The following is a 26,234-nucleotide window of genomic DNA, read 5'->3' on the forward strand; positions in this document are numbered from 1 at the left end:
TGAAGGACATTAGTTGGCTTTTTACGACAATCTGACAGTTTCATGGTCACTTTTATTGAGACCAGCTTTTTGAGATCTCAAAGTGCCCTGGTGGGATTTGTACTCGTTTTCTCTGGATTATTAGTCCAAACCTACTGGATTACTAGTCCAGTAACATAACCACGATGCTATCAGACCCTTGAATCAAGGTATTAGTCCAACAGCACACCACTTAAAGAGGACCTTAGTCCAGCAGTATATAAATTGTTTCATTCTTCTATGATTGAGGAACAAGAATCCTTCCAGCACTATTGAGCAAGGGATTAGGCGGAATACATGTATAATATATAAAAATGAGAGTTTTGCAGTGGAAAAGTGCACCACCTGCTGGAAGCATGTTCCATATGGTGCACAACACAAAATAAAGCAATCTTGCTGAATTAATGCTGCTATTTTTTTTAACGTAACCTATTTCCAGCCAACATTTTACAGTATTTAACAGCGTTTTGTAATTTAAAATATTTGTTTTGGTTGAAGAAACCTGCAAGGCTTTGTTCCGTTGCTGTAATAATGCTAATCGAGTCCAATTCTTCATTGAAAGATACATGAAGCTGCAGCTATATTGCATTACTATGAAATTCAGATTTATGCTGTATAACAGCAGAGCTGTATCTGTGCAAATCTGGGAAGATCTGATCGGAATGTTAACTGGTGAATATCTCTAACTTTCTTAGCAAAACTTGGCCCAAGGGCCTGAAGAGGCACTGAGAAATCCTGCCGCAAATCTGAAGATCCAGTCACTTCACTCTCTTTCCTTTAAGCAAATTGACCCCGTACATCAATTTTTAATTTGTTTTTTTTTGAGAAAAGAGACTTTATCTTGATGTCTTGCAACCCCTTTAAAATTGAAGAGAAGGATTTTGCGTGGACTGTTTGATGCTCAGCATCTAATAGCAGTTAGGACGAGTGATTTGTTACCCTAAGTGTTTTCTTATTGCTCGGAAACTGGTGATTTCCACCGCTGTTCATTTGTCTATGGCCATATGTGTAAGAGAAGCACATTGGTGGCCTTGCAAAATTGCTGTGTTCAGGCAGCAAATCATGCTACACACAGTAGATGTGGAAAGATGCAGGATTTACCGTGTGATGTGCTATACCAAATCACTTTGAAAGATCATAGCATTGTGACTTGAAAAGGAGACAGGCTTCTTGCAGTAACACTGGCTGAGCCGGATTCCCTGGCACTGGGCGACACTAATTGCAAAAAAGGACATTCCCTTCTCTCGTCCTACTGGTGTTTTTTTTTCAGGAAGCCTTCAGCTGAATGTGTCTGACGTTTAAAAAATGCAGTCAAAATTCATAACTGAGTTAAACAATGGATAGAAATCCATGCTCAGGATTTCAAGTTTTGAAAATCTCTGCAGCTAAAATGACAGTAGGACAAGGACAGGATTTAAATGAGTGAAAAATAAATGTAGGTCGAATGTCAGCAAGTTCTTTTTCACAGTTAGAATGCTCAGCACGTAAAATGGTCTACCGACAACAACAACTTGCATTTATATAGCGCCTTTAACGTAGTAAAAACAACCCAAGGCCCTTACCGGGTAGGGGAGACCAAATCTTGGAAACGTTTAAGAAACAGTTGAACATTATAATTGGGTTGGGGGGAGGGTGGGAGCGGAATAGATGAGGTAAAATGGGGCCAATTGGGCTTTCCTCATCCATATTTATCTTGTGAAAACATTTTTTGAAATGCACTGTGATAAAGGAAGCTATTTTTAGATGAGAAAATTAAATGTCATCTTCATTATTCTGTAATTTTTTTTCTTTTTCCTCCAGAACAGCTTTGCTGGCACTGAGAGCATATGATTATTGCTACATGAAACCGTCACCATGGCAACCAGACATGAAAGAACCAATTGCTCCAGAATTTCTGCTGTAAGAAATATCTGTTACAGAGTCTGGAGAAACCTCTTCAAAACACGAGGCTATACAAGACTTGAGAATGGAGTACATGAACACAGAATTGTGATCCCAAATCACAATTCCAATAAAGACAGCCATTTTGGATCTCCAAGACCTTATCGTGGGAATAAAATCTGTACCACTAAATACACCCTGTTGAGCTTTATTCCCAGGAATTTGTACGAGCAGTTTCACAGGTGTGTTTTTGTTTTCACTGGTTTTCAGACGATGTTCCAACAATCTGGTCTCTCCTGTTATCATGCTCTTTCCTTTTGCAGCCAGCTTACTTTTACAAAAGGTCTGACCAATGCCGGTTACAAACATGATCTTAATTTAAAACAACAAAATGGAATTGTTGAAAAGCCCAACTTATACAGGAGTCATTTTCACATACTTCAATAAGCTTGAATGGTTCTTATCAGTGGTTTATAGCAAAATGCATCCTATAATAACCCATTAGGCAATTCTCCTGCTCATCTTGATTAGATAGAAATCATCTTAAATTTAGATAACCAGTCACTTCTCATTTCTTACTTCACCTTCGTCTTTTTTTTAAATGCTCAGTAATAAAATATGCAACCATCACATTTCACCTTGCCCAGGGGCTAATTTGGACTAATAGAACGATTGTATCTGAGTTGTATCATGGCTTTGTTTGAATATCAAAAGGACCAATATCGATGTTTAGAGGGCTGGTCAAAGCTTTCAGTGATGTGAGCAGCTACAACACATCGAGAGTCATTTGCAGTTGCCTTGTGGTCTGCCTGGACTGGCAGCTCCTCAGCTTTAACTGCCTGCCTGCTAGTTGAAAGTCCTGTGACAGCTAGAAGGCACACTATGGCTGCCTGATGATGCATTAGGGCAGGCCCAGTACCAGTCTGATGATCAAGACAGCACTGGGGACTCTTCTGAAATTATAAGGTTGGTCAACACAACCCAAAAGGTTGCCACAGATTCCGGCCTGAAGAATCATAGAATCAAAGAATGGTTACAGCACAGAAGGAGGCCATTCGGCCCATCGAGTCTGTGCCGGCTCTCCACAAGAGCAATCCAGCTAGTCCCACTTCCCCGCCCTTTCCACGTAGCCCTACAATTTTTTTTCTTTCAAGTACTTATCCAATTCCCTTTTCAAAGCCACGATTGATTGTGCCTCCACCACCCTTTCAGGCAGTACGTTCCAGATCATAACCTCTCACTGCGTAAAAAGAATACCAACTTGAATACAAAGACTATTACTTGGACCAAATAAAGTTAGTTAAAGTCTACTTATAGCACCAGAGAATTGATCTGATTATAAAATGACAGGATTGAATGAATTTGGAACTAGTTATTTTCCCCTCCAATTGTCTCCCCTCTCCCGCTCTCCTGAAGGTATTAACTCGTGCGTGGGTTATGGTTCCACAGTACTCAGCCATTTGGTATCTTACCCAAGTGATCATTTTTAATATGTGAGCCTGGACAGCGAGGGCCGGTAGGCTGTTTGATCATGGGAACCATATCATTTAAGCCTGATCCTGTCGTCAACCAATGTTTACTCGTGCACTTTCAAACAGGAGCTACTGAATAACATTAGCAATCAGGAATCCTGATTGATTTTTCACCTCCTTAGCCAAAGGGCACTGAGTCCAACTGTTGCATCCCTACTGTCCTCCTGCCTCGAATCAGCATAGACCAGTGGTCAGTATCTTTAGTGCAAAGCAGCGCAGCCTTTTCAGATGAAAGAACAGCCAAAGCTGTTATTTGGACCCATGAAACCAATTGGAGTTTACTTAAGATACTACAGAGTTGGTATGATTACCAAAAGGCAGTATTGAGTGAATTTAGAATTAGTTTAACTGGACAAAGGGGGTCATTTTAACCTAACCCAACCCCAACCCCCGCCCCCAAACCACCACCCCCCCCCCAGCAGGAAACTGACTTCAATGGAATGTAAAATCGGGCAGGTTGTAAAACGGGTGGCCGAACCAATTCCATCAGTTCCTCGCTGGGCGGGTTAGGTTAAAATTACCCCCAAAGAGTCTGTTGTGTATAAATCAGCTGACGGCCATTCTGAGCAAACAGTTCACTGGCCAATCTACTAGATATAGAATCACATGCTGTGAAAATGAACTTTTGAAGCACTGAATGTCCATTTTAAAATGCACAACTTGATAAGAATGAGCAAGCCCTCAAAAATGTATTGGTGCTCTTACGGGGTAATTTTGACTTTGGGTGATAGTGTAAAATAGGTGATATTGATTCAGCCGCTCGTTATGCAGCTCTTCCGATTTTCATTTCCATTAATGGGAGAGGTGTATAATGGGCGGACTAATCGATATCGCACGTTTTATACTATCACCCAATGTCAAAATTACGTTCAAGGTCTCCACATCATCATTGATTTACTGTCAACAATAGAAGAATGGGATTCACTACACAAGTGGAACAAAAATATTTAGAAATGGAGCAACAAAATGAACGTTCACAACTAAATACCGCAATCTGAACACAGAGTGATGGGAGCAAGGCAGTGAACATTACTGCTGTCTTCCAATACTTAAATTGAACCAACGTCAAGTTGATAGGTGCAACATAACTAGAATCATAGAATCTTATAGCGCAGAAAGAGGCCATTCAGTCCATCTTGCCTGTGCTGGCTCATTGAAAGAGCTATCCAATTAGTCCCACTCCCCTGCAAATCTTTCCTCTTCAAATATTTATCCAATTCCCTTCTGACAGTTACTATTGAATCTGCTTCCACCACCCTTTCAGGTAGTGCATTCTAGATCATGACAATACACTGCGTAAAGAAATTTCTCCTCATCTTCCCCCGATTTTTTGCCAATTATCTTAATTCTGTGTCCTCTGGTTATCGGCTGTTCTGCCAGTGGAAACAATTTATCCCTATCTACTCTATCAAAATTCTTCATAATTTTGAACACCTCTATTAAATCTCCCCTTAACCTTCTCTGCTCCAAGGAGAACAACCCCAGCTTCTCCAGTCTCTCCACATAACTGAAGTCCCTCATCCCTGGTACCATTCTAGTAAATCTTCTCTGCACCCTCACCAAGGCCTTTTATTTCACTCTGCCATTCTATTTCGCCTCTTATTCTTTTGAAATTCCTACTGAATTGCACCCATATTACTTGCATTTAATTTGCAAACTGCCGCACACGTGGGATTGTATCGCTTAAAGGTAATCATCAAAGCACAAACAGGGGTATAGAAACATAGAAACATAGAAAATAGGAGCATGAGTAGGCCATTCAGTCCTTCGGGCCTGCTGCACCATTCAAAATGATCATGGCTGATCGTATAGGCGCCACTAATCAGCTTACACTTTGTTCAAAGTTTCGTCTGGGTTTGTTCACCAAAGGGATTAATGTATGTAAACTATGACATTATGTAAGTTTTGAAGATTAAATATTATAAAGTGGAACTAAAGCAGAGCATTTTGGAATAAACTATATACATGAATATCTTGTTTAATTTAACTGCAACAGAATTACAATACCAGAAGAGTTAGTTACCATCCATTGCTAGGATGAAAAATAATGCAGCGAGATTTCTTTTTATCATTAGTCCAACATTGCAAACCTATTTGATCTGACATTTCCAATGCAATGGTACTTTCCTGTAACTGACATGCTGGTGTATATCTTCTTTACATTTGTTAATATTGGTGAAAAGATCAGCTTGACTATAAAGTAGTGGAATCCATTTTATACTCACCTGACGAATGGAGGAAAATATGCCCCATTATATTTTATTGATACCCACAATGCAGATTAAAAGTTGCTGAGCTCGTAACATTTCCACCACAGCCACTAGAGGTCTCTAAAATGTAGTTGTTAACATGGCTAATGCTCCAAGCTGTGCATCAGTGGGCTACGTAAATCTCATTTTATCGCACTCTGTAATTGCCTTTGTTCTTTCAGTGAGATTTTGAGGCTAGTTGGGTGTCAATAAGAATTTGGAATTCAATATCATATGATCAATAAACCATGGGATGATCAACTTTACCTGTCAGCAGAAATCAGCTAAAACTTTTGATGCTTGAAATTGTGCTGCGAGATAATAGCATACAAACGCTTAGTGCATTTGTCTGAAGTCACTCTGCTATTTCAGCAGAGCCATTAGCCTATTTAAAATAAATGAGTTAACACTTCTGCTGAAATTTTGGAGAGAAGAATTTCAGAAGAATACGTTAGGGTAAACTTTGCAAGGTCCACACCGCCAACGAGACTTCGCGTGCAGCCAGTAAAACTTACCTTGCCGAGACTCACGGACATGCGACTGGACTGGGGAGCTTGAGGATGTTGTCAATGGAGGACAGCAAACCAACGTTCAATAGTGCCAATTGCTGAAAATTGGGTAGAATCATTACTTAGAATTACATAGAATGTACAGCACAAAAACAGGCCATTTGGCCCGACAGGTCCAAACTGGTGTTTATGCTCCACACGAGCCTCCTCCCTCCCTACTTCATCTAACTCTATCAGCATATCCTTCTATTTCTTTCTCCCTCATGTGTTCATCTAGCTTCCCCTTAAATGCATCTATACTAGTCACCTCAACTATTCCTCGTGGTAGCAAGTTCCACATTCTAACCACTCTCCGAGTAAAGAAGCTTCTCCTGAATTCCTTATTGGATTTATTAGTGACTATCTTATATTTATGGCCCCTAGTTCTGGTCTCTCCCATAAATGGAAACATTCTCTCTACGTCTACCCTATCAAACTCTTTCATGTAGACCTCTATCAAATCACCCCTCAGTCTTCTCTTTTCTAGAGAAAAGAGCCCCAGCCTGCTCAATCTTTCCTGATAGATATAACCTCTCAGTTCTTGTATCATCCTAGTAAATCTTATTTGCACCTGTTCCAGTGCCTCCATATCCTTTTTATAATATGGAGACAGGAACTGTTCACAGTACTCCACGTGTGCTCTAACCAAGGTTCTATACAAGTTTAACATAACTTCTCTGCTTTTCAATTCCCTCTAGAAATGAACCCCAGTGCTTGGTTTGCTTTTTTATGGCCTTATTAACCTGCGTAATCCCCCCTGTTTCAATTTAAGTTGCTAATTATTTTAACTAAAAGTAACCATGACTTAAATATTCCAAATATTTTATTTATTTCTTCCTTTATCCTTATGTTCACAGGTGTGCCAATGTCTACTTTTTGTTTTTGGTTCTTTTGAATTGGATCCCTGTTGTCGAAGCATTCAGAAAGGAAATCACCATGATCCCATTAGTTATAGTTCTGGGTTTGGTCGCATTTAAAGATGCTATTGAAGACTATCGGCGATACAGATTTGACAGAGCACTCAACCATCTAACCACAGAAGTATTGGACAGGTATCTTGCTACAATTATTACAGAGCTTGGGCACCATAACACAAGAGATATTTTCAGGAATTTATCAATAATTAAATAATAAATTCAGTTTCTCAATGCAAACTTTTTCATCAGAAAACTTATAATTATTTATCTGCCAACATAACACTAAGCAGCTCTTTCCATTACAGTTATGTTTTAATAAATGGCCTTTAACATGAAAAGGCTGACAGAGTTCCTAAATTAGTCGCGTTCTTTTAGAAGTGTTTCTGGATAACATAGCTGCTGATATATTTCATTATTGTTTTTGACCTCCGAATGTTAAAGGTTCCATTTTATAATCCCTTCTCTTCAACATTTTTTTGAGGTTTGACTTCAGGGACTAAAAAGGAAAAATGTTGTATTTTTATAGCACCTCCTGAGGACATCCCAAAACACTTCACAGCCAATTCATTAATTTTGAACTGCAGTCACTGCTGTTATGTAGACAGATGACGCAACAAATTTGTGCACTGCAAGGTCGCACAAACAGCACAAGAAATAAATGACCAGTCAATCTGTTTTGGTTTGGCGATAGATATTGGCCAGGGCACCAGCATGCCCAGGACATTGGGAGATCTCCCCTGCTCTTCTTCAAATAATAACATGGGGGCAGAAATCACTCAGAAAATAATGGTGAGCTCAACAATGCTCACCATTGTTAGTGGCGAAATCGAGGAGCAAGTTCCGGCGTTCGCACATGTGCAGTGAAACGCGGAAATCTGGAACTTGCTCCTCCTGGTTCACCAGCGATATGAGAGCTTCGAATTAAAGTGACATCGCATGCTGCAATCAGTTGAATCATTGAACCAGCTCCAATTTGCTCATCTGCCCAGCTGGAAAGTAAGTAATATCGCCACAAAACAGGCACGCTTAAAAATACCAGGACTAAACTAAGTTTTGACAGCGTTGTAAGTCTTATTAACTGCCAAACAACTAAAAATTAATTTTTAAAAATGTGGAGTCTCCTTTCTTGTTATTTTAATAGTTTTGGCTATTAAATGTTTTTTTACTTTTCCCTTCTGTCCCTTTTATTTCTTACTCTCTTTTTTCCACTGTCTATAACTGTTTTTGCAATGATTTTAATGTTTCACTTCCTGGTTTTCACATTTGAAACAGATTCGCAGCTTGTCAAAAATGCTGCAATCTGATGGGTCGAGGGGAGAGAATGATCCTCTCGCTTCTCCCACGGGTCCTAGCTTCATTGGAGCTAATGCTGGGCTTGTCTCCGCTTCTTATTCGAGGAAGTGCCCCCAGTAAAGACCGCGGTATGTTAGTGGGTTAGTATAAATCTATGGAGTGGCGAGCACTGTTGGTTCACCACTCCGAGCAATTTCTGCCCCGTTGTATCTTTCACATCCACGTGAACAGGTAGACAGAGCCTCGGTTAAACATTTAATCTGATGCAGTACTCTCTCAGCACTGCACCAAAGTGTCAAGCTAGATCATATGCTTCAGTTACTGGAGATGGGATTTAAACCCACAACCTTCTAACTCAGAGGAGGGAATGCTACGAGCTGAGAGAAACTGACACCTCTTGCGACTAAAATTCATAATGGTTAGAAAATCTTGCAGGACCCGCTAACCTCAGCGCCCAAATTCGCGACACGTGATCCCAGCGGGCTGAACTCCGAGTCCTAAGTGCAATTTCGTAAAATGACCCATTAGAAGTTTATTTGAATCCAAATGTCAAATGATGAGCATGCAGGTCAGTACAAGTTTCCCCAGATTGCAAGTAATAGAAATGCATCAGTCCCGCCCTCTTCCCCCTTCTCTTCCCTTACCCCTCCCATGATACACACAACTGCTAGAAAAAATAAACATGTAATAGCTAATCGGTATGCAGTAATCACAGAAACCAAATAGATTGCGATCAGATGTGACTTTCCTTACCCGCCTCTCCAGGACATCAACCAGAAAAAGACATGACTGCCATTTACTAATTAATTAGATTTTTTTTTTACCAAAATTTCTACTTAAAGGATATCAGGGGATATATTGGATAACCCCCGAAAACGGGCGCTGGGATCGTGGTGCAGGATTAACCTGCGCCTGTTGGTTGCGATGCAGGCAACACATAACATTCGTGCTGCCTGATGATTTGAATGATTCCTGGGTGCAGCCAGCGCTATCTGCGTTGTTGATCGGCTGCACTCACGAGCAGGCAATAATCAGCCCCAGGACATTGCTGCAGGAGTTCCTCAGGGCAGTGTCCGAGACCCAACCATCTTCAGCTACTTCATCAATGACCTTCCCTTCATCATAAGGTCAGAAGTGGGGATGTTCGCTGATGATTGCACAGTGTTCAGTTCCATTCGCAACCCCTCAGATAATGAAGCAGTCCGTGCCCACATGCAGCAAGACCTGGACAACATCCAGGCTTGGGCTCATAAGTAGCAAGTAACATTCATGTCAGACAAGTGCCAGGCAATAACCATCTCCGACAAGAGAGAGTCTAACCACCTCCCCTTGACATTCAATGGCATTACCATCGCCGAATCCCCCACCATCAACATCCTGGGCGTCACCATTGACCAGAAACTTAATTGGACCAGCCATATAAATACTGTGGCTACAAGAGCAGGTCAGAGGCTGGGTATTCTGTGGCGAGTGACTCACCTCCTGACTCCCCAAAGCCTTTTCACCATCTACAAGGCATAAGTCAGGAGCGTGATGGAATACTCTCCACTTGCCTGGATGAGTGCAGCTCCAACAACACTCAAGAAGCTAGACACCATCCAGGACAAAGCAGCCCGTTTGATTGGCACCCCATCCACCACCCTAAACATTTACTCCCTTCACCACTGGCGCACCATGGCTGTAGTGTGTACCATCTACAAGATATACTGCAGCAACTTGCCAAGGTTTCTTCAACAGCACCTCCCAAACCCGCGACCTCTACTACCTAGAAGGAAAAGGGCAGCAGGTACATGGGAACACTACCACCTGCACGTTCCCCTCCAAGTCACACACCATCCCGACTTGGAAATATATCGCCGTTCCTTCATCGTCGCTGGGTCAAAATCCTGGAACTCCCTTCCTAACAGCATTGTGGGAGAACCGTCACCACACGGACTGCAGCGATTCAAGAAGGCGGCTCACCACCACCTTCTCAAGGGCAATTAGAGATGGGCAATAAATGCTGGCCTTGCCAGCGACACCCACATCCCATGAATGAATAAAAAAAAAGATTGTATATACACACTCTTGTTTTTAAGGGAGCAGTCCTGCCAGGTTGTATATGTATGCTGTTGTTTTTAAAGGGGCAGGCCAGCCAGATTGTACATGCATTCTGCTGTTTTTAAAGGGGCAGGCCAGCCAGAAATGATCTACATTGAAATACATTACAGTCTCAGACTTGGGACACTCAAGAACTTTTTTTTTTGTTCGTTCATGGGATGTGGGCGTCGCTGGCCAGGCCAGCATTTATTGTCCATCCCTAATTGCCCTTGAGAAGGTGGTGGTGAGCTGCCTTCTTGAACCGCTGCAGTCCGTGTGGTGAAGGTTCTCCCACAGAGCTGTTAGGAAGGGATTTCCAGGATTTTGACCCAGCGACGATGAAGGAACGGCGACTGAACCCCAAAGAGTCCATAAACACTGATATGATAAAAATAATTATAAAACAACTTCATCTCTGTAAAACAACATACTTTGAGATATAGTTAAGAACTGAACTCAAGAAATCAAAATGGGCTATATCCCTGTACACTGTGGTAAACAGTAAAATAAAGTGCAGTACTGTGCTCTGTGTGGTCCTGTCCTGTCGTACATGTCTCGTTCCTTAAAGAAATTGCTTGTCCACCTTCAGCTAGGTGAATGAGTCAGTCTAAACATTTCCAGTCACTGTTTAGTGCTGCTCTATAATTGGATAACTAGTGGCACGTTTCTATACAACAAGACTGTCCTCCATCAATTACTTCTTCACCTCTCTGTTCTCTTAGGTGTTGGCCATGGCTCAGTGGGTAGTACTCTCACCTCTGAGAGAGAAGGTTATGGGTTCATAGTCCCACTCCAAAGACTTGAGCACAAAAATCTAGGCTGATACTTCAGTGCAGCACTGAGGGAGTGCTACATTGTCAGAGGTGCTGTCTTTCGGATGAGATGTTAAACTGAGGCCCCGTTTGCCCTCTTAGGTGGACATAAAAGTTCCCATTGCACTATTTTGAAGAAGAGCTGATAAGTTCTCCCCAGTGTCCTGGCCAACAGTTATCCCTCAACCAACCTAACTTAAACAAATTATCTGATCATTATCACATTTCTGTTTGTGGGACTTTGCAGTGTGCAAATTGGCTGCCGCATTTCCTACATTACAATAGCGGCTACACTTCAAAGAGTATTTAATTGGCTGTAAAGCGTTTTGGGATGCCCCAAGGTTATGAAAGACGCTATATAAATACAGATCTTTCTTTCTTTCTTTCTCCCCCTGCCCAGCTAGCATCCTGCTACTTTAAGGATGCAGGCCCTAGGAACTTTGTTGACCTTTGCCCGCTGATGACATTTCAGGGCTCAATTTGTTCAGTTTGCCACAGAAATGGCCACAATACTGCAGTAAAAAAGCGATTCCGACTTCATCTCAAGGAATTAGCGGTAAAGCCCAGATATATTATTGGAGACCTCTCATTGGTTCAGATGTGGATACAGTACAGAGTCACTGCAGGTGAATGGCTCCTTTAATACATTACTTGAGAATCCTCGAAAATATCCGGAGCCTCATTGTTCTACAAAACTTCTATCCACCCGGTGAGGGAAGTGGCATGGATAATTCATCTCTTGCTGTAAGAGCCATCTGAGCAGTTCTAATCTCCTAATCGTAGGAAGGATATTATTGCCCTTGAGAGGATACAGAGGCAAGCAACAAAGATGAATCTGCGTAGCAGGAATTCAAGTTATAAGGAAGCATTAAGGAAGTCGGGTTTGTTTTCTTTGGAAGAATGGAAACTTTAGATCAATGCCTCTTCGAGCCCAAAGCTGGAAAATTATCTCACAGGCTCCATGCTCCAAACCATGCAGACCAATGAATTAATGAACAAGGCTCGATACATGCCATACAAAGTCCACTGTGTATAACATCCAAGAGATGTTAAAACGAGGCCCTGTCTGTCCTCTCAGGTGGACATAAATGATCCCATGTCACTATTCTAAGAAGAGCAGGGGAGTTACCCCAGTGTTCTGACCAACACCATTAAAACAGATTATGTGGTCATTATCACATTGCTGATTGTGGGAGTTTGTTGTGCGTAAATTGGCTGCCATGTTTCCTACATTACAACAGTGACTACACTTCATTGGCTGTATATCGCTTTGGGATGGCCTGAGGTCATGAAAGACGCTATATAAACGCAAGTTTTTCTTTCTTTCTTTTTCCTTATGGTTCCCTCTTAGTCCTCTATTATATTACAAATAGAGCAGCACCCAAAGACATTTTTTGGCATTTAAGCCAGGTCACGCGCGTTTGTGTCAGGAACTGCTGCAGCTTCTACCTAACGTTCTCTATAAATCCAGAAAGTTCATATGGAATATCACTGGCAGAGCTTCACACACTTTTTTCCCTTCCTGAAATGAACTCTAGAGGACAATGTTGTCACCTGGACATTTGTCTCTTGCATGCACAAGTTCATATGTGGAGTTAACTACCACTTGCGGTACCAAGGTTGCTGGAGCAGACACTGGGCTATGAGGAGGCTGTGATTTGCCTGTTAGTACGTCAGTGCAAATTCTCCAACTCACAGCACTCCCAGCAATCCTCAGGGTCAAATTCATGTAACAATTGTGCTTATTGCAGTTGTCTTTTCTTGCACAAAATAACAGTTGTTTCATCAGCAAACATAATTTTTTAGCACTGTAATTTTAAACACTTAATCCCAGGTACATATTACAGGTTTGCAGTAAAATGGGACATTTTAACTACAATGGACCTCATTATTATTTCAGTTTGAAAGCCAGACAAATAATTTATTATAGTGAGAGCTGCATTCATTCTCATTACCAGCTCTGTTTGCAGTTTCTGGGGGGCGTTTCAATTTGCTGAGCTGCTTTTTGGGGGTAATTGTATTCATTTATTATTGAACTCCTGACTTAAAAAAAGTACAATAAGTGCGGAATTTTCCTCAATAATTGTTGATTTCAAACATGAAACCATTATTTCTGGAGGTCATTATTACTAATGTACTGTAGCAATCTGCAGTGTATAGTGTGCCTTTTTCTGCTGATGTCGCTGTGCATTCTGAATTCTCAACAGGATTAATTACTTGAAAATAATAGTTACACTTCCCCCGTTGGCTCAGCATCTTTATCCAGTGAGTCATACAGACCAGGAAAATCCCATTCATGATCCCCAGTCTGTGTGAGTTACCCTAAATACTCTTGGAGAAGATGCATTCGTGGCTCCCTCCAGCTCCCCTTCTGTTCTTACTCCCCAGTGGCTGTCTTCCACTCTGTTCCTGACTGCCTATCTCTCACGTACATAGCTGTGACTCCCGATCCCTTGCTCACATTAAACCGATGTTCCCATTCACATCTCTCTGACTGCAGTTCTCCTGCTCGCACCTCTCTGACTCCTGGGGGGCGAAATTGGGCCATGCAGCGTCCGTTTTGTAGGCGCTACGCGGACACCTAAGCCCCGAAAATGGCATCCGGGATGCGCGCGCATGCTTCCGACGTGAAGTGCACAGGACGCCTTCTTGGTCGAGCGGTTTGCACATGCACACCTAACGAGCGCTGGCAGCATGTAGAGTAGGGAGATGATGACGTGAATCAGTGTGCAATGCTGATTTGAAGCAGCCAGTGACATTTTGGAACTCCACACTCCAGCCAACGTCCTGTCTTAAACTGGCACAGCTGATCAGGACTTAAACGGCATGAAGGCCGCCCTCCTCCCCCACCAGCGCTATTTAAAAGGGATCATGAAATACTCACAGGTTAGTTGCTGGATTATTTACACTGGCTGCTGGTGCAATTGTGCTTTTGGAAGTTTCCTCTACTTGGCTAATGTTTCAATATTCTATAAAGAATGGTCTGGCTGGTCTTGCAGTATTTTTAGTGGCATTTAAAATATAGTGCTGAAAAATGTTGTTTCCAGACATGGGTGGTCTGCCAGGGCTTCCTCTGGAAATTGAACATGACTGGGAGAATGAAGAGAGGACACGCAGAGCAGGACAAGCTGCTAGAAGAGGGAGGAGGAGGAGGAGGAGGAGCAGGGCACTCAGCAGGAGGCCCTATCCAAGGAGGGTCTTCAGGGACCAATTCTCTTACCTCAACTTCAGCGACGACCAGTGCATCAGATGGCTGTAGTTCACTAAAGAGGTCGTGACTGAAATTTGTCAACTGCTGCAGCCACAACTGCAGCCTCAAAGCAGGGCAAGGGCAGCATTGCCTGTGGCTGTCAAGGTAACCATGCGCTTAATTTTTACGGCTCTGGCTCCTTTCAGGCTGCTGCTGTCGATATAAACAACATCTCTCAGTTTGCAGTTCACTGTTGTATAGGGGAGGTCACTGAAACACTGTACGCACTCAGAAACAGATTCATCTCATTCCCTCTTGCCAGAGACAAGCAGCATGAGTGAACACGAGGGTTTGCTCGCATTGTAGGCTTCCCCATGGTGCAGGGTGCCATTGACTGCACACATATTGCCATGCATGCTCCACATCTGACCTCGGCCATATTCATGAACAGAACAGGATTCCACTCCCTCAAAGTGCAGCTGTTATGCGACTACACACAACGCATCATGCAGGTGAATGCCCCCTATCCTAGCAGCAGTCATTTTTCCTTCATCCTGTGGCAATCCTCTATTCCACTTATATTTCAACCAACACAGCAAGTCAAAGGCTGACTACTGTGCAACAAAGGTTGTCCCCTTATGAAATCCCTCATGACTCTGATCCGGAATGCACGCAAACGTGCACAGCAGCCCTACAACGAAAGCCATGCTGCAACATGGAACATCATAGAGCACACCATAGGCATCCTCAAGCAACGCTTCTGTTGCCTGGACCACTCTGGAGGAGCTCTGCAGTACTCAGCTGAGTGGGTATCAAGAGTTATCATTGTAGGCTGCATGCTGCACAACCAGGCACTTGCCACCGCCTATCAGGTGAGAACCTGCGGAGCATGAGCAAGAGGAGGAAGTACAACAGGACGTGGAGGAAGAGGAAGGGAGGCTACAATATAGACAGGCCCTTTCTGCCAGGGCTCTGCATGATCAGATTATTAATGAGCAATACCAGTAACCTCAACGTCACCTCTCCATTCACCAACAGTCCCACACTCCTTATCTTTCATAAGAACATACGAACATAAGAAATAGGAGCAGGAATAGGCCATACGGCCCCTCAAGCCTGCTCCACCATTCAATAAGATCATGGCTGATCTCCTACATCAACTCCAATTTCCTGCCCCATCCCCATAACCTTTGATTCCGTTAGCATCCAAAAATCTATCAATCTCAATCTTGAATGTACTTAATGACTGAGCATCCACAGCCCTCTGGCGCAGAGAATTCCAAAGATTCACAACCCTCTGAGTGAAGAAATTTTTCCTCATCTCAGTCCTAAGTGGCCGACCTCTTATCTTGAACGCTGACCCATAATTCTAGACTCTCCAGCAGCAGAAACAGCCTCTCAGCATCTACCCTGTCAAGCCCTCTAAGAATTTTATGCGTTTCAATGAGATCATCTTTTATTCTTCTAAACTCAAGAGAATATAGGCCCATTTTACTCAATCTCTCCTCATAGGACAACCCTCTCATCCCAGGAATCAATCTAATGAACCTTTGTTGCACCCCCTCTATGGCAAATATATCTTTCCTTAGGTAAGGCGACCAAATCTGTACACAGTACTCCAGGTGTGGTCTCACCAGAGCCCTATATAATTGCAGCAAGACCTCCTTACTCTTAAACGCCAACCCCCTTGCAATAAAGGCTAACATACCTTTTGCTTTCCTAATTGCTTCCTGTACCTGGATGTTAATGTTTTGTGTTTCTTGTACGAGGACACCCAAATCCCACTGAATACCAGCCTTTCTTACTCTCTCACCTTTTAAAAAATATTCTGCTTTTCAATTCTCCCTACCAAAGTGGATAATTTCACATTTCCCCACATTATACTCCATCTTTCAACTTCTCGCCCATTCACTTAACCTGTCTATATCCTTTTGCAGACTTTTTGCGTCCTCCTCACAGTTTACTTTCCCACCTAGCTTTGTATCGTGAGCCAACTTGGATACATCACACTCGGTCCCCTCATCTAAGTCATTGATATATATTGAAAATCTGAGGCCCAAGCGCTGATCCTTGTGGCACCCCACTAGTTACAACCTGCCAACCAGAAAATGACCCATTTATTACTACTCTCTGTTTTCTGTCCGTTAACCAATCCTCAATCCGTGGTAATATATTATCCCCAATCCCATGAGCCCTAATCTGGTGTAACAACTTCTTGTGTGGCACCTTATCGAATGCCTTTTGAAAATCCAATTATACTACATCCACTGGTTTCCCCTTATCTATCCTGCTAGTTACACATTCAAAAACTTTAATAGACTTGTCAAACACGATTTCCCTTTCATAAAACCATGTTGACTCTGCCTAATCATATTATGATTTTCTAGGTGCCCTGTTACTACGCCCTTAATAATAGATTCTAGCATTTTCCCTACTGACTGGCTAACTGGCCTATAGTTCCCAGTTTTCTCTCTTCCTCCTTTCTTGAATAACATTTGCTACCTTCCAATCCACGGTGACTGTTCTAGAATCTAGGGAATTCTGGAAGGTCAAAACCAATGCATCCACTATCTCTGCAGCCACCTCTTTTAAAACCTTTGGATATAAGTCATCAGATCCAGGAGATTTATCGGTTTTTAGTCCCATTAGTTTCTCCAGTACTTTTTCTTTACTAATCTTAATTACTTTAAGTTCTTCACTCTGATTAGACCCTTGGTTCCCAATATTTCGGGTATATTTTTTGTGTTTTCTACTGTGAGGACAGATACAAAATCTTTGTTTAACGTCCCTGCCATTTCCTTATTCCCCATTATAATTTCTCCTGCCTCTGACTCCAAGGGACCCATGTTTACTTTTGCTACTTTTTACATACTTGTAGAAGCTCTTACAATCTGTTTTTATATTTCTTGCTAGTTTACTCTCATATTCAATTTTCTTCCTTTTTATCAATTTCTTGGTCATCATTTGCTGATTTTCTTTTTATTCGTTCATGGGATGTGGGCGTCGCTGGCGAGGCCGGCATTTATTGCCCATCCCTAATTGTCTTGAGAAGGTGGTGGTGAGCCGCCTTCTTGAACCGCTGCAGTCTGTGTGATGAAGGTTCTCCCACAGTGCTGTTAGGAAGGGAGTTCCAGGATTTTGACCCAGTGACGATGAAGGAACGGCAATATATTTCCAAGTCGGGATGGTGTGTGACTTGGAGGGGAACATGCAGGTGGTGTTGTTCCCATGTGCCTGCCTGATTTCTAATACTCTCCCAATCCTCAGGCTTACTACTCTTTTTGGCAACATTGTAAGCCTCTTCTTTTAATCTAATACTATCCTTAACTTCTCTAGTTAGCCACTGTTGGATCACTTTTCCGGTGGAGTTTTTATTCCACAAGGGAATGTATATTCGTTGAGAATTATGAATTATTTCTTTAAATGTTCACCTTTGCTTATATACTGTCATATCTTTTAATCTAGTTTCCCAATCTACCTTAGCCAACTCACCCCTCATTGAGGGCTTAATTGGCTGTAATTGGTTTTGTTTAAATTTAAGACCCTAGTTTCGGACTTAACTACATCTCTCTCAAACAGAATATGAAATTCTATCGTATTATGATCACTCTACCCCAGAGGGTCCTTAGCTATAAGATTACTAATTAAGCCTGTCTCATTACACAATACTAGATCCCTAGTTGGTTCCTCGACATATTGTTCTAGAAAACTGTCTCGAATGCAGTCCATGAACTCTTCCTCCAAAATATTTTTGCCAATTTGGTTTCCAAGTCTATATGAAGATTAAAGTTCCCCACAATTATTGCATTACCCTTGTTAAATTTCCTGATTTATACTCTGTCCAACACTATAACTACTGTTAGAGGGCCTGTAAACAAGGCTTTCTGCCCCTTGTTATTTCTTAGCTCCACCCATACTGATTATATATCCTGATTTTCTGAGCTAAGATCCTTTCTCACTACTGTTTTTATCTCATCCTTTATTATCAGGGCTACAACCCCCACCCCACACCACCCCCGACCCCTCCTTTTCCATTTTGCCTATCTTTTCTAAAAGTCAAGTGCCCTGAAATATTTAGTTCCTAACCTTGGTCACCCTGCAACCACATCTCAGTAATGGCCAATAGATCAAACCCATTTATCTCTATTTGTGTCATTAATTCATTTATCTTGTTACAAATGCTTTGTGCATTAAGATATAGCGCCTTTAATTTTAACTTTTTACTATTTTCCCTGATGTGACCTTAGTCACTAATGCCCTATACCTTTGTTAAACTCTCTGTCCCTTCCTGATACACTCTGCTTGTTTTTACCCAAATTACTACTCTGTTCTACAGCCCTGACTTTTCTCTTTAGACTTATAAATTTACCCTTACCTGAACCCTCCCCCCCTCTTACGTACCGCCCTAGTTATTCCATTCGCCAGGACACTGGTCCCAGCCTGGTCTAAGTGGAGCAAGTCCCAACAGAACAGCTCCCTCTTTCTCCAGTACTGGTGTCAGTGCCCCATGAATTGAAACCCTTGCTTCCCACACCACTCTTTCAGTCACATATTTAACCATTTAATCTATTTGACCCTATGCCAATTTGTGTGTGGCTCAGGTAGTAATCCAGAGATTATTATCTTTGAGGTTCTGCTTTTTAATTTGGACCCTAGCTCTGCAAACTCCCTCAGCAGACCCTGATTCCTAGTGCTACCTATGTTGTTGGTTCCTACGTGGACCACGACAACTGGATTCTCCCTCTCCTGTTTCAAGTTCTTCTTCAGCCACGAGGAGATGTCCTTCACCCTGGCACTGGGCAGGCAACACAGCCTTCGGGACTCCCGGTCGTGGTTGCAGAGAACAGTATCTATCCCCTTGACTATGTTATACCCTAACACTACCACATTCCTTTTCGCTCCCCCCACTTGAATGGCCTCTTGTACCACGGTGCCATGGTCAATTTGCCCATCCTCCCTGCAATCTTTGTTCTCATCCACGCAGGTAGCAAGTACCTCGTACCTGTTGGACAAGGGCAAAGGCTGAGGCTCCTCCACCACTGCATCTGGGGTCCCCTTACCTGCCTGGCTCGCAGTCACATCCTCCTGTCCATTAACTAAATCTAAACCATTATCTAACCTAAGGGGTGTGACTGCCTCCTGGGTCAAAGTGTCCAGGTAACTCTCCCCCTCCCTGATGCATCGGACTGTCTGCAGCTCAGACTCCAGTTCAACAACTCTGAGCCGAAGGTCCTCGAGCTGCAGACACTCACTGCAGATGTGGTTGCCTGGGATCACGCTGCTCTCCACAAACTCCCACATGCTGCAGTTATGGCACACCACCTGCCCTGCCATCCCCATCTAACCTTGTTTTATTTATTTACTTAACGTTTTTATGTAATTACTTCACTTGGTTTATTTTGAGATTTTTTTAGACTAATTAATTTATCTAGTTTAAGTTATTAATTTAATAAGCATTAGCAAGTCATAGGTTTTTAGTTTAAACCACTCCCCTGCAGCCACTTACACTAACCACCAACAACACTAAACTAAATACTCACACTAACTTAACACTAACCACCAACTGAACCAAAAAACGAAATATTTATCTGTAACTTATTCTGCCTTGCTTTGTGACGTCACTTTTTGATTTTTTTTTCTCTGTCTGTTTCAGACTCACCGCTCCGCTGCTGCTTTATACCGGTTGTAAACAATTTTACAACACCAAGTTATAGTCCAACAAATTTATTTTAAATTCCACAAGCTTTCGGAGGCTTCCTCCTTCCTAAGGTGGTCCACACCACCTGAGGAAGGAGGAAGCCTCCGAAAGCTTGTGGAATTTAAAATAAATTTGTTGGACTATAACTTGGTGTTGTAAAATTGTTTACAATTGTCATCCCCAGTCCATCACCGGCATCTCCACATCATGGCTTTATACCGGGCCACTGGGGAGAGATGCCCTAGCTTTCTCTGGGCTGCTCTCTCTCTCTCTACTGTTCCTTTATACCAGGCCGCTGGGGAGAGATGCCCCGGCTTTCTTTGGGCTTCTCTCTCTCTCCGCTGTTCCTTTATACCGGGCCACTGGGGAGAGATGCCCCGGCTTTCTCTGGGCTGCTCTCTCTCTCTCTCTGCTGTTCCTTTATACCGGGCCGCTGGGCGGCTTGTGGGGGGGGGGGTTTCCCGGGCTTTCTCTGGGCTGCTCTCTCCCATAACCATCAAATCATCCTCCTTATGATTACACATTGGTTCCCCCCTCAGCTCATCGCAGAAATAAAACCACCACCAAAGGCAAATTCAAATGCACGTTTATAAATTAATATATGAAATGATGCAAACAAACTGAGACTATTCGCCCTTGTGAATTCCCTTAACACCTGTCATTCGTGTGCCTTTACCTTTCCTAGTGCTCCTACAAGGTGCTTCCCCAATGGCTGGAGCATGAGTGGTGGAAGGCTGCTGACCTTCAATCGAGGAGAGTGCAGATGGCCTTGGAGGGTGACCTCGAGCAGCTCGGCCGAGAGGACCCTGCTTCAGTCCATCTCGACCTGGGCTGCAGCAGTCTGGGCTGGCTGACAGGCAACAGCAAGGGCATTGGCGGTGTGGCAGGTTGTCACGCAAGATAAGGGCTCATGGGGTTGGGGGTAATATATTAGTATGGATAGAAGATTGGTTAACGGACAAAAAACTGAGAGTAGGGATAAATGGGTCATTTTCAGGTTGGCAGGTTGTAACTAATGGAGTGCCGCAAGGATCAGTGCTTGGACCTCAGCTATTTACAATCTATATTAATGACTTAGATGAAGGGACTAAGTGTAATGTATCCAAGTTTGCTGATGATACAAAGCTAGGTGGGAAAGTAAGCTGTGAGGAGGACACAAGGAGTCTACAAAGGGATACAGACAGGTTAAGTGAGCAGGCAACAAGGTGGCAGATGGAATATGAGGTTATTCATTTTGGTAGGAAGAACAGAATATTTTTTAAATGGGGAGAAACTATTAAATGTTGGTGTTCAGAGAGATTTGGGTGTCCATGTACAAGAAACACAAAAAGTTAGCACTCAGGTACAGCAAGCAATTCGGAAGACAAATGGCATGTTGGCTTTTATTGCAAGGGGGTTGGAGTACAAGAGTAATGAAGTCTTACTACAATTGTACAGGGCTTTGGTGAGACTTCACCTGGAGTACTGTGTACAGTTTTGGTCTCCTTATCTAAGGAAGGATATACTTGCCTTAGAGGGGGTGCAACGAAGGTTCACTAGATTGATTCCTGGGATGAGAGGGTTGTCCTGTGAGGAGAGGTTGAGTAGAATGGGCCTATATTCTCTGGAGTTTAGAAGAATGAAAGGTGATCTCATTGAAACATATAAAATTCTGAGGGGGCTTGACAGGATAGATGCTGAGAGGTTGTTTTCCCTGACTGGAGAGTCTAGAACTAGGGGGCATAGTCTCAGGATAAGGGGTCAGCCATTTAAGACTGAGATGAGGAGGAATTTCTTCACTCAGAGGGTTGTGAATCTTTGGAATTCTCTACCCCAGAGGGCTGTGGATGCTCAGTCGTTGAGTATATTCAAGGCTCAGATAGATAGATTTTTGGACTCTAGGGAATCAAGGGATATGGGGATCAGATAGGAAAGTGGAGTTGAGGTTGGAGATCAGCCATGATTATTGAATGGCGGAGCAGGGTCGAGAGGCCATATGGCCTACTCCTGCTCCTATTTCTTATGTTCTTACGTTCTTATGGCAGAAGTGGGAGCAGGAATGCTGTCCTCCTGAGAGAGGACAGCAGGTTTGTCTTCCATGGCAGCACTGCTACTCTCCCGGGCCAGCGCCTCAGTAATCCTGGTGATCTATTGGAGAACAGATTGCTGGACTGCTGTGATGCCCTGGAAGCCCCATTCCACAGTCGAACCCAAAACTACGATAGCAGCAGTCTGAGCTTCCAAGGCAGCAGTCACACCTTTGATGGCAGATGTTTGTACTGCAATGGAAGCTGTGACATTGGTCATCAGACATGCATCATGGTGGGTTCCACAGATGTGCTGATGGAGGTGACCAACCATTCCATGTGGGAAAGGATGGGCTCCAAGCTCTGTGCAAAGCCCTGTGCCAAGTTGGAGCTGGACTCCTCCATGCTCCTTGACATTGCGCGCAGGCTTTCTGGCAAGCATTCCAGTGCACCAAGAATTTGGCTGTGTACATCCTTCAGCCTTCTTCTGTAGCCTGGCCCATCAAAGTCCTCATCTGACTCCTCTGCAGCAGAACTGGTGTGTGACCTCGCCCTCTGGTTAGCTGGCACCTGCGGTATCCTTTCCCCCCGCCCTGGCTCCTGCGCAGTTGTGCCCGATGTCTCACCACTAGCAGATCGCTCCTCTATCCTAGCCTCTAAAATACGCACAGTGTAGTCTCTGAGCTGGAACGTAAGATCAAGTGACGGTGTCTCTTCATCATCACTGTCTTCTTCCTCTGCCTCCTCTGACGGGGAAGGTTCCAGTTCTTGGGTGACTGAAATGACAAAGGGACACGGGTTGGGTTGAATTGTGGTGAGGAGAGGGGAGAAAGTAAGACGTGCATGCTTACACCATCTGCAGCACGTGAGTCAGAAGAGATTGTGGGCTGAGGGAGAAGTGGGAAGTGAGAAGGAGGATTAGGTATGCAGTGACCCTCATCATTGACACCTCCAGCACCACCAGTGGCCAGGGCCTCCGCGATGTCCCTTCCCATGATGGCCAGCACTATCTCCTCCATAGGGGTTAAAAGGTGTAGGCACGCTTGTCCTCCTCCAGTTCTTTCCTGCTGCCTCCTGTTATGCGCCACCTTCTCCTGCAAGAAAGAGGGAAGAGTGTCCTGCAAGATGTTTGGGTGATGTGACTGTCATGGATGAATAGCTGCCAGTGTGCATAACCTTGTGGGTGTGTGGCTTTCAACAGTGATAAAGTGTGAGGGTGAGATGAAGCATCTGATTTGAATGGTTGAGTATTGATTTAAAGAGATTGTTGGTAGGTGGGTAATGGGGTTGTAATGCATTGAGCAGTGGATGAGGCTTTTGGTGCAGTTGGTAGGATATGCCACTTGAAATGTGAACTCACTCACCTTGACAACTCATGTTAAATCATTGAACTTCTTCCTGCGCTGCGTCCATGTTCTTGGAGCTATGCTCCTGGCATTTACCTCTTCCGATACTTCCTTCCACTGCTATTTAGCAGATGTCTGGAAGGCCTCCTGCCCTCCTGTGGAGACAGGATGCCCCTCCTTTTCTCCATCTCTTGCACTTAGGCCTCTGGTACATCATCAGAGAACCTTGATGCATGCTCTCTCGCAGGCGCAGCCATTCTTCAAAGTATCACAGCACAGATTCAGTTTTGAAATGACTCCCACCACTTCTCGCAGCCACTATGCACCTCCCCTTTAAAAGGTGCAGGCTGCCTTTAAGTAACGCGAGCCACTCCTGATATCAAGGGCCCCTGCTGGTGCGTGCAGCCAATCAACAGCGGAGGTAGCGCTGGCTGCACGCAACAATCATTCAAATCATCAGGCACGAATGTTACGTGCTGCCTGCATCGCAACCAACGGGCGGGGGTTAATCGCACACGGCGATCCCAGCGCCCGTTTTCAGAGATTATCCAATTTAACCCCCCTGGTCTTCTGCTTGACCTCTTTTGACTCCTGTGCTGGGATTTTATCTTCACAATCCTGGAGTGGGATCACGACGGAGAATGACGGAAAATTCGGGCTGTACCTCACAGTCCCGAGCGATACTTCCCTTTCCTGCCCATTTCATACAAATGGTGGCAAGGAGTGAGTGAGGCCGAGGTGGCTGAAGGATTTCCTTCCTGACCCTCCCACTTATTGCTGCAGCTAGGGGCTGCCTTGTGGTCCTGGGTTGCTCCAGCTATGTAGGCCTCACTCTCTGCCAAGGCCTACCAGGTTGTAGCTGCTGCCATTTGCAGAGTGTGCTTCTGGCCTTTTAATTCCACCTCCGCCTCTTCAGATGCTGCACCTGCAGTCCCACTGCAACACCGCCAGAACTTCCCTGAGAACCAGTGATGGGCTCCCTCTGTGCGGTGGGAATCCTATTGGGAGCCCACCATGCACATTAGATGGTTTCCTGATGCAGGGAAATGGGCCGGGGTTACAGCAGCATCAGAGGGGCTGGCAGAAGTCCCATCCTGCTGGCATTCAGCCTCGAAGAGGATAGTCCCAGCCCTGGCATCCTGCTCACATCACTCTGATTTCTAGTCTCTCATTCACATCACTGAATCCTGTGGTCTCCCATTCACATCTCTTTGATTCCCAGTGCTGGATTCTCTTTTGCGGAGCGGAGTGCCAGCGAGGTGGGTCTTCTTTCCCTTCTCTCCAGCTCTGCCCCAACACCAACCCATTTCCTTGGGTTGGAGGGGTCATTGAAGATGTACAGTGGGATTCCCGCTGCAGCATCAGAAGAGGCAGCTGGCCAGTTACTGGGGCAGAAGAGCCCCAAAGATCAGTAAATCAGCAGCCTAGGAGGCCTCGACTGAGCTTTCCTCCCCAGGATCACCTTCCCCACTCTCCAAGACCCGAACTGCTGGCCGGCTCAGCGTGGGAGCTGACTGATTTCACCATCGGCATCTCACCATCGGCGAGCCACAGCGGGGTTGCCCGTATAGTGCCCGCAGCTTGACGGTGGCACATAAAGGAGGCTCAGTCTTCAGAATGGCTCGGGCCTCTCATCGGCAAGATTGGCCAGGCGGCGCGGCCCCTCCACCGACTTCGTGGCCATTCTGGGCGGAAGTCAGGGATTGGCCCCTGTGGAGTGTAGGATAGAAGTCAGCACGAGCTGGGGATCTCAGTCTGTTTTACACCACATTGGCTGCATTTTGCAGTTTTGATTTTGATTCTGTCTAACTAAAACAAAAGCCGTCTGTTACATTCTGCCACAACATCTCCAGCTGATACCTGTAACATTCTGCTGTGCGCTAAGACTAGAGATATATTTTTCTCTGCGTGCAAAACTAAACTGTTGTTGATTTATAATGGCTGTTTAGTGAAAGAATTTTTATTTCATTTTGCACGTAAAGGGAAAGGCTTGGGCTCATAAGTGGCAAGTAACATTCGCGCCAGACAAGTGCCTGGCAATGACCATCTCCAACAAGAGAGAGTCTAACCACCTCCCCTTGACATTCAACGGCATTACCATCGCCGAATCCCCCACCATCAACATCCTGGGGGTCACCATTGACCAGAAACTTAACTGGACCAACCATATAAATACTGTGGCTACAAGAGCAGGTCAGAGGTTGGGTATTCTGTGGTGAGTGACTCACCTCCTCATTCCCCAAAGCCTTTCCACCATCTACAAGGCACATGTCGGGAGTGTGATGGAATACTCTACACTTGCCTGGATGAGTGCAGCTCCAACATCACTATTGAAGATTGACACCATCCAGGACAAAACAGCCCACTTGATTGGCACCCCATCCACCACCCTAAACATTCACTCCCTTCACCATCAGCACACAGTGGCTGCAGTGTGTACCATCCAAAGGATGCACTGCAGCAACTCGCCAAGGCTTCTTCGACAGCACCTCCCAAACTCGCGACCTCTACCATCTAGAAGGACAAGAACAGCAGGTACATGGGAACAACACCACCTGCACGTTCCCCTCCAAGTCACACACCATCCCGACTTGGAAATATATCGCCGTTCCTTCATCGTCGCTGGGTCAAAATCCTTGAACTCCCTTCCTAACAGCACTGTGGG

At 44.2% G+C, this 26,234-nt stretch overlaps 1 protein-coding gene across 1 annotated transcript in view; it reads left to right on the forward strand.

The window, feature by feature from the left end:
• The first annotated feature begins 1,824 nt into the window (after window positions 1-1,824).
• atp10a (ATPase phospholipid transporting 10A) overlaps window positions 1,825-26,234 on the forward strand; it is a 197,512-nt gene continuing 173,102 nt past the window's right edge. Inside the window, exons 1-2 of the mRNA XM_067985794.1 lie at window positions 1,825-2,141; window positions 7,086-7,280. Coding sequence (XP_067841895.1) covers window positions 1,873-2,141; window positions 7,086-7,280 — 464 coding nt within the window. The 5' untranslated portion in view covers window positions 1,825-1,872. The remainder of the gene's footprint in view (window positions 2,142-7,085; window positions 7,281-26,234) is intronic.

The sequence above is a fragment of the Heptranchias perlo genome, chromosome 6 (genome assembly GCF_035084215.1).
Source record: "Heptranchias perlo isolate sHepPer1 chromosome 6, sHepPer1.hap1, whole genome shotgun sequence".
In the NCBI taxonomy this organism is placed as follows: Eukaryota; Metazoa; Chordata; class Chondrichthyes; order Hexanchiformes; family Hexanchidae; genus Heptranchias; species Heptranchias perlo.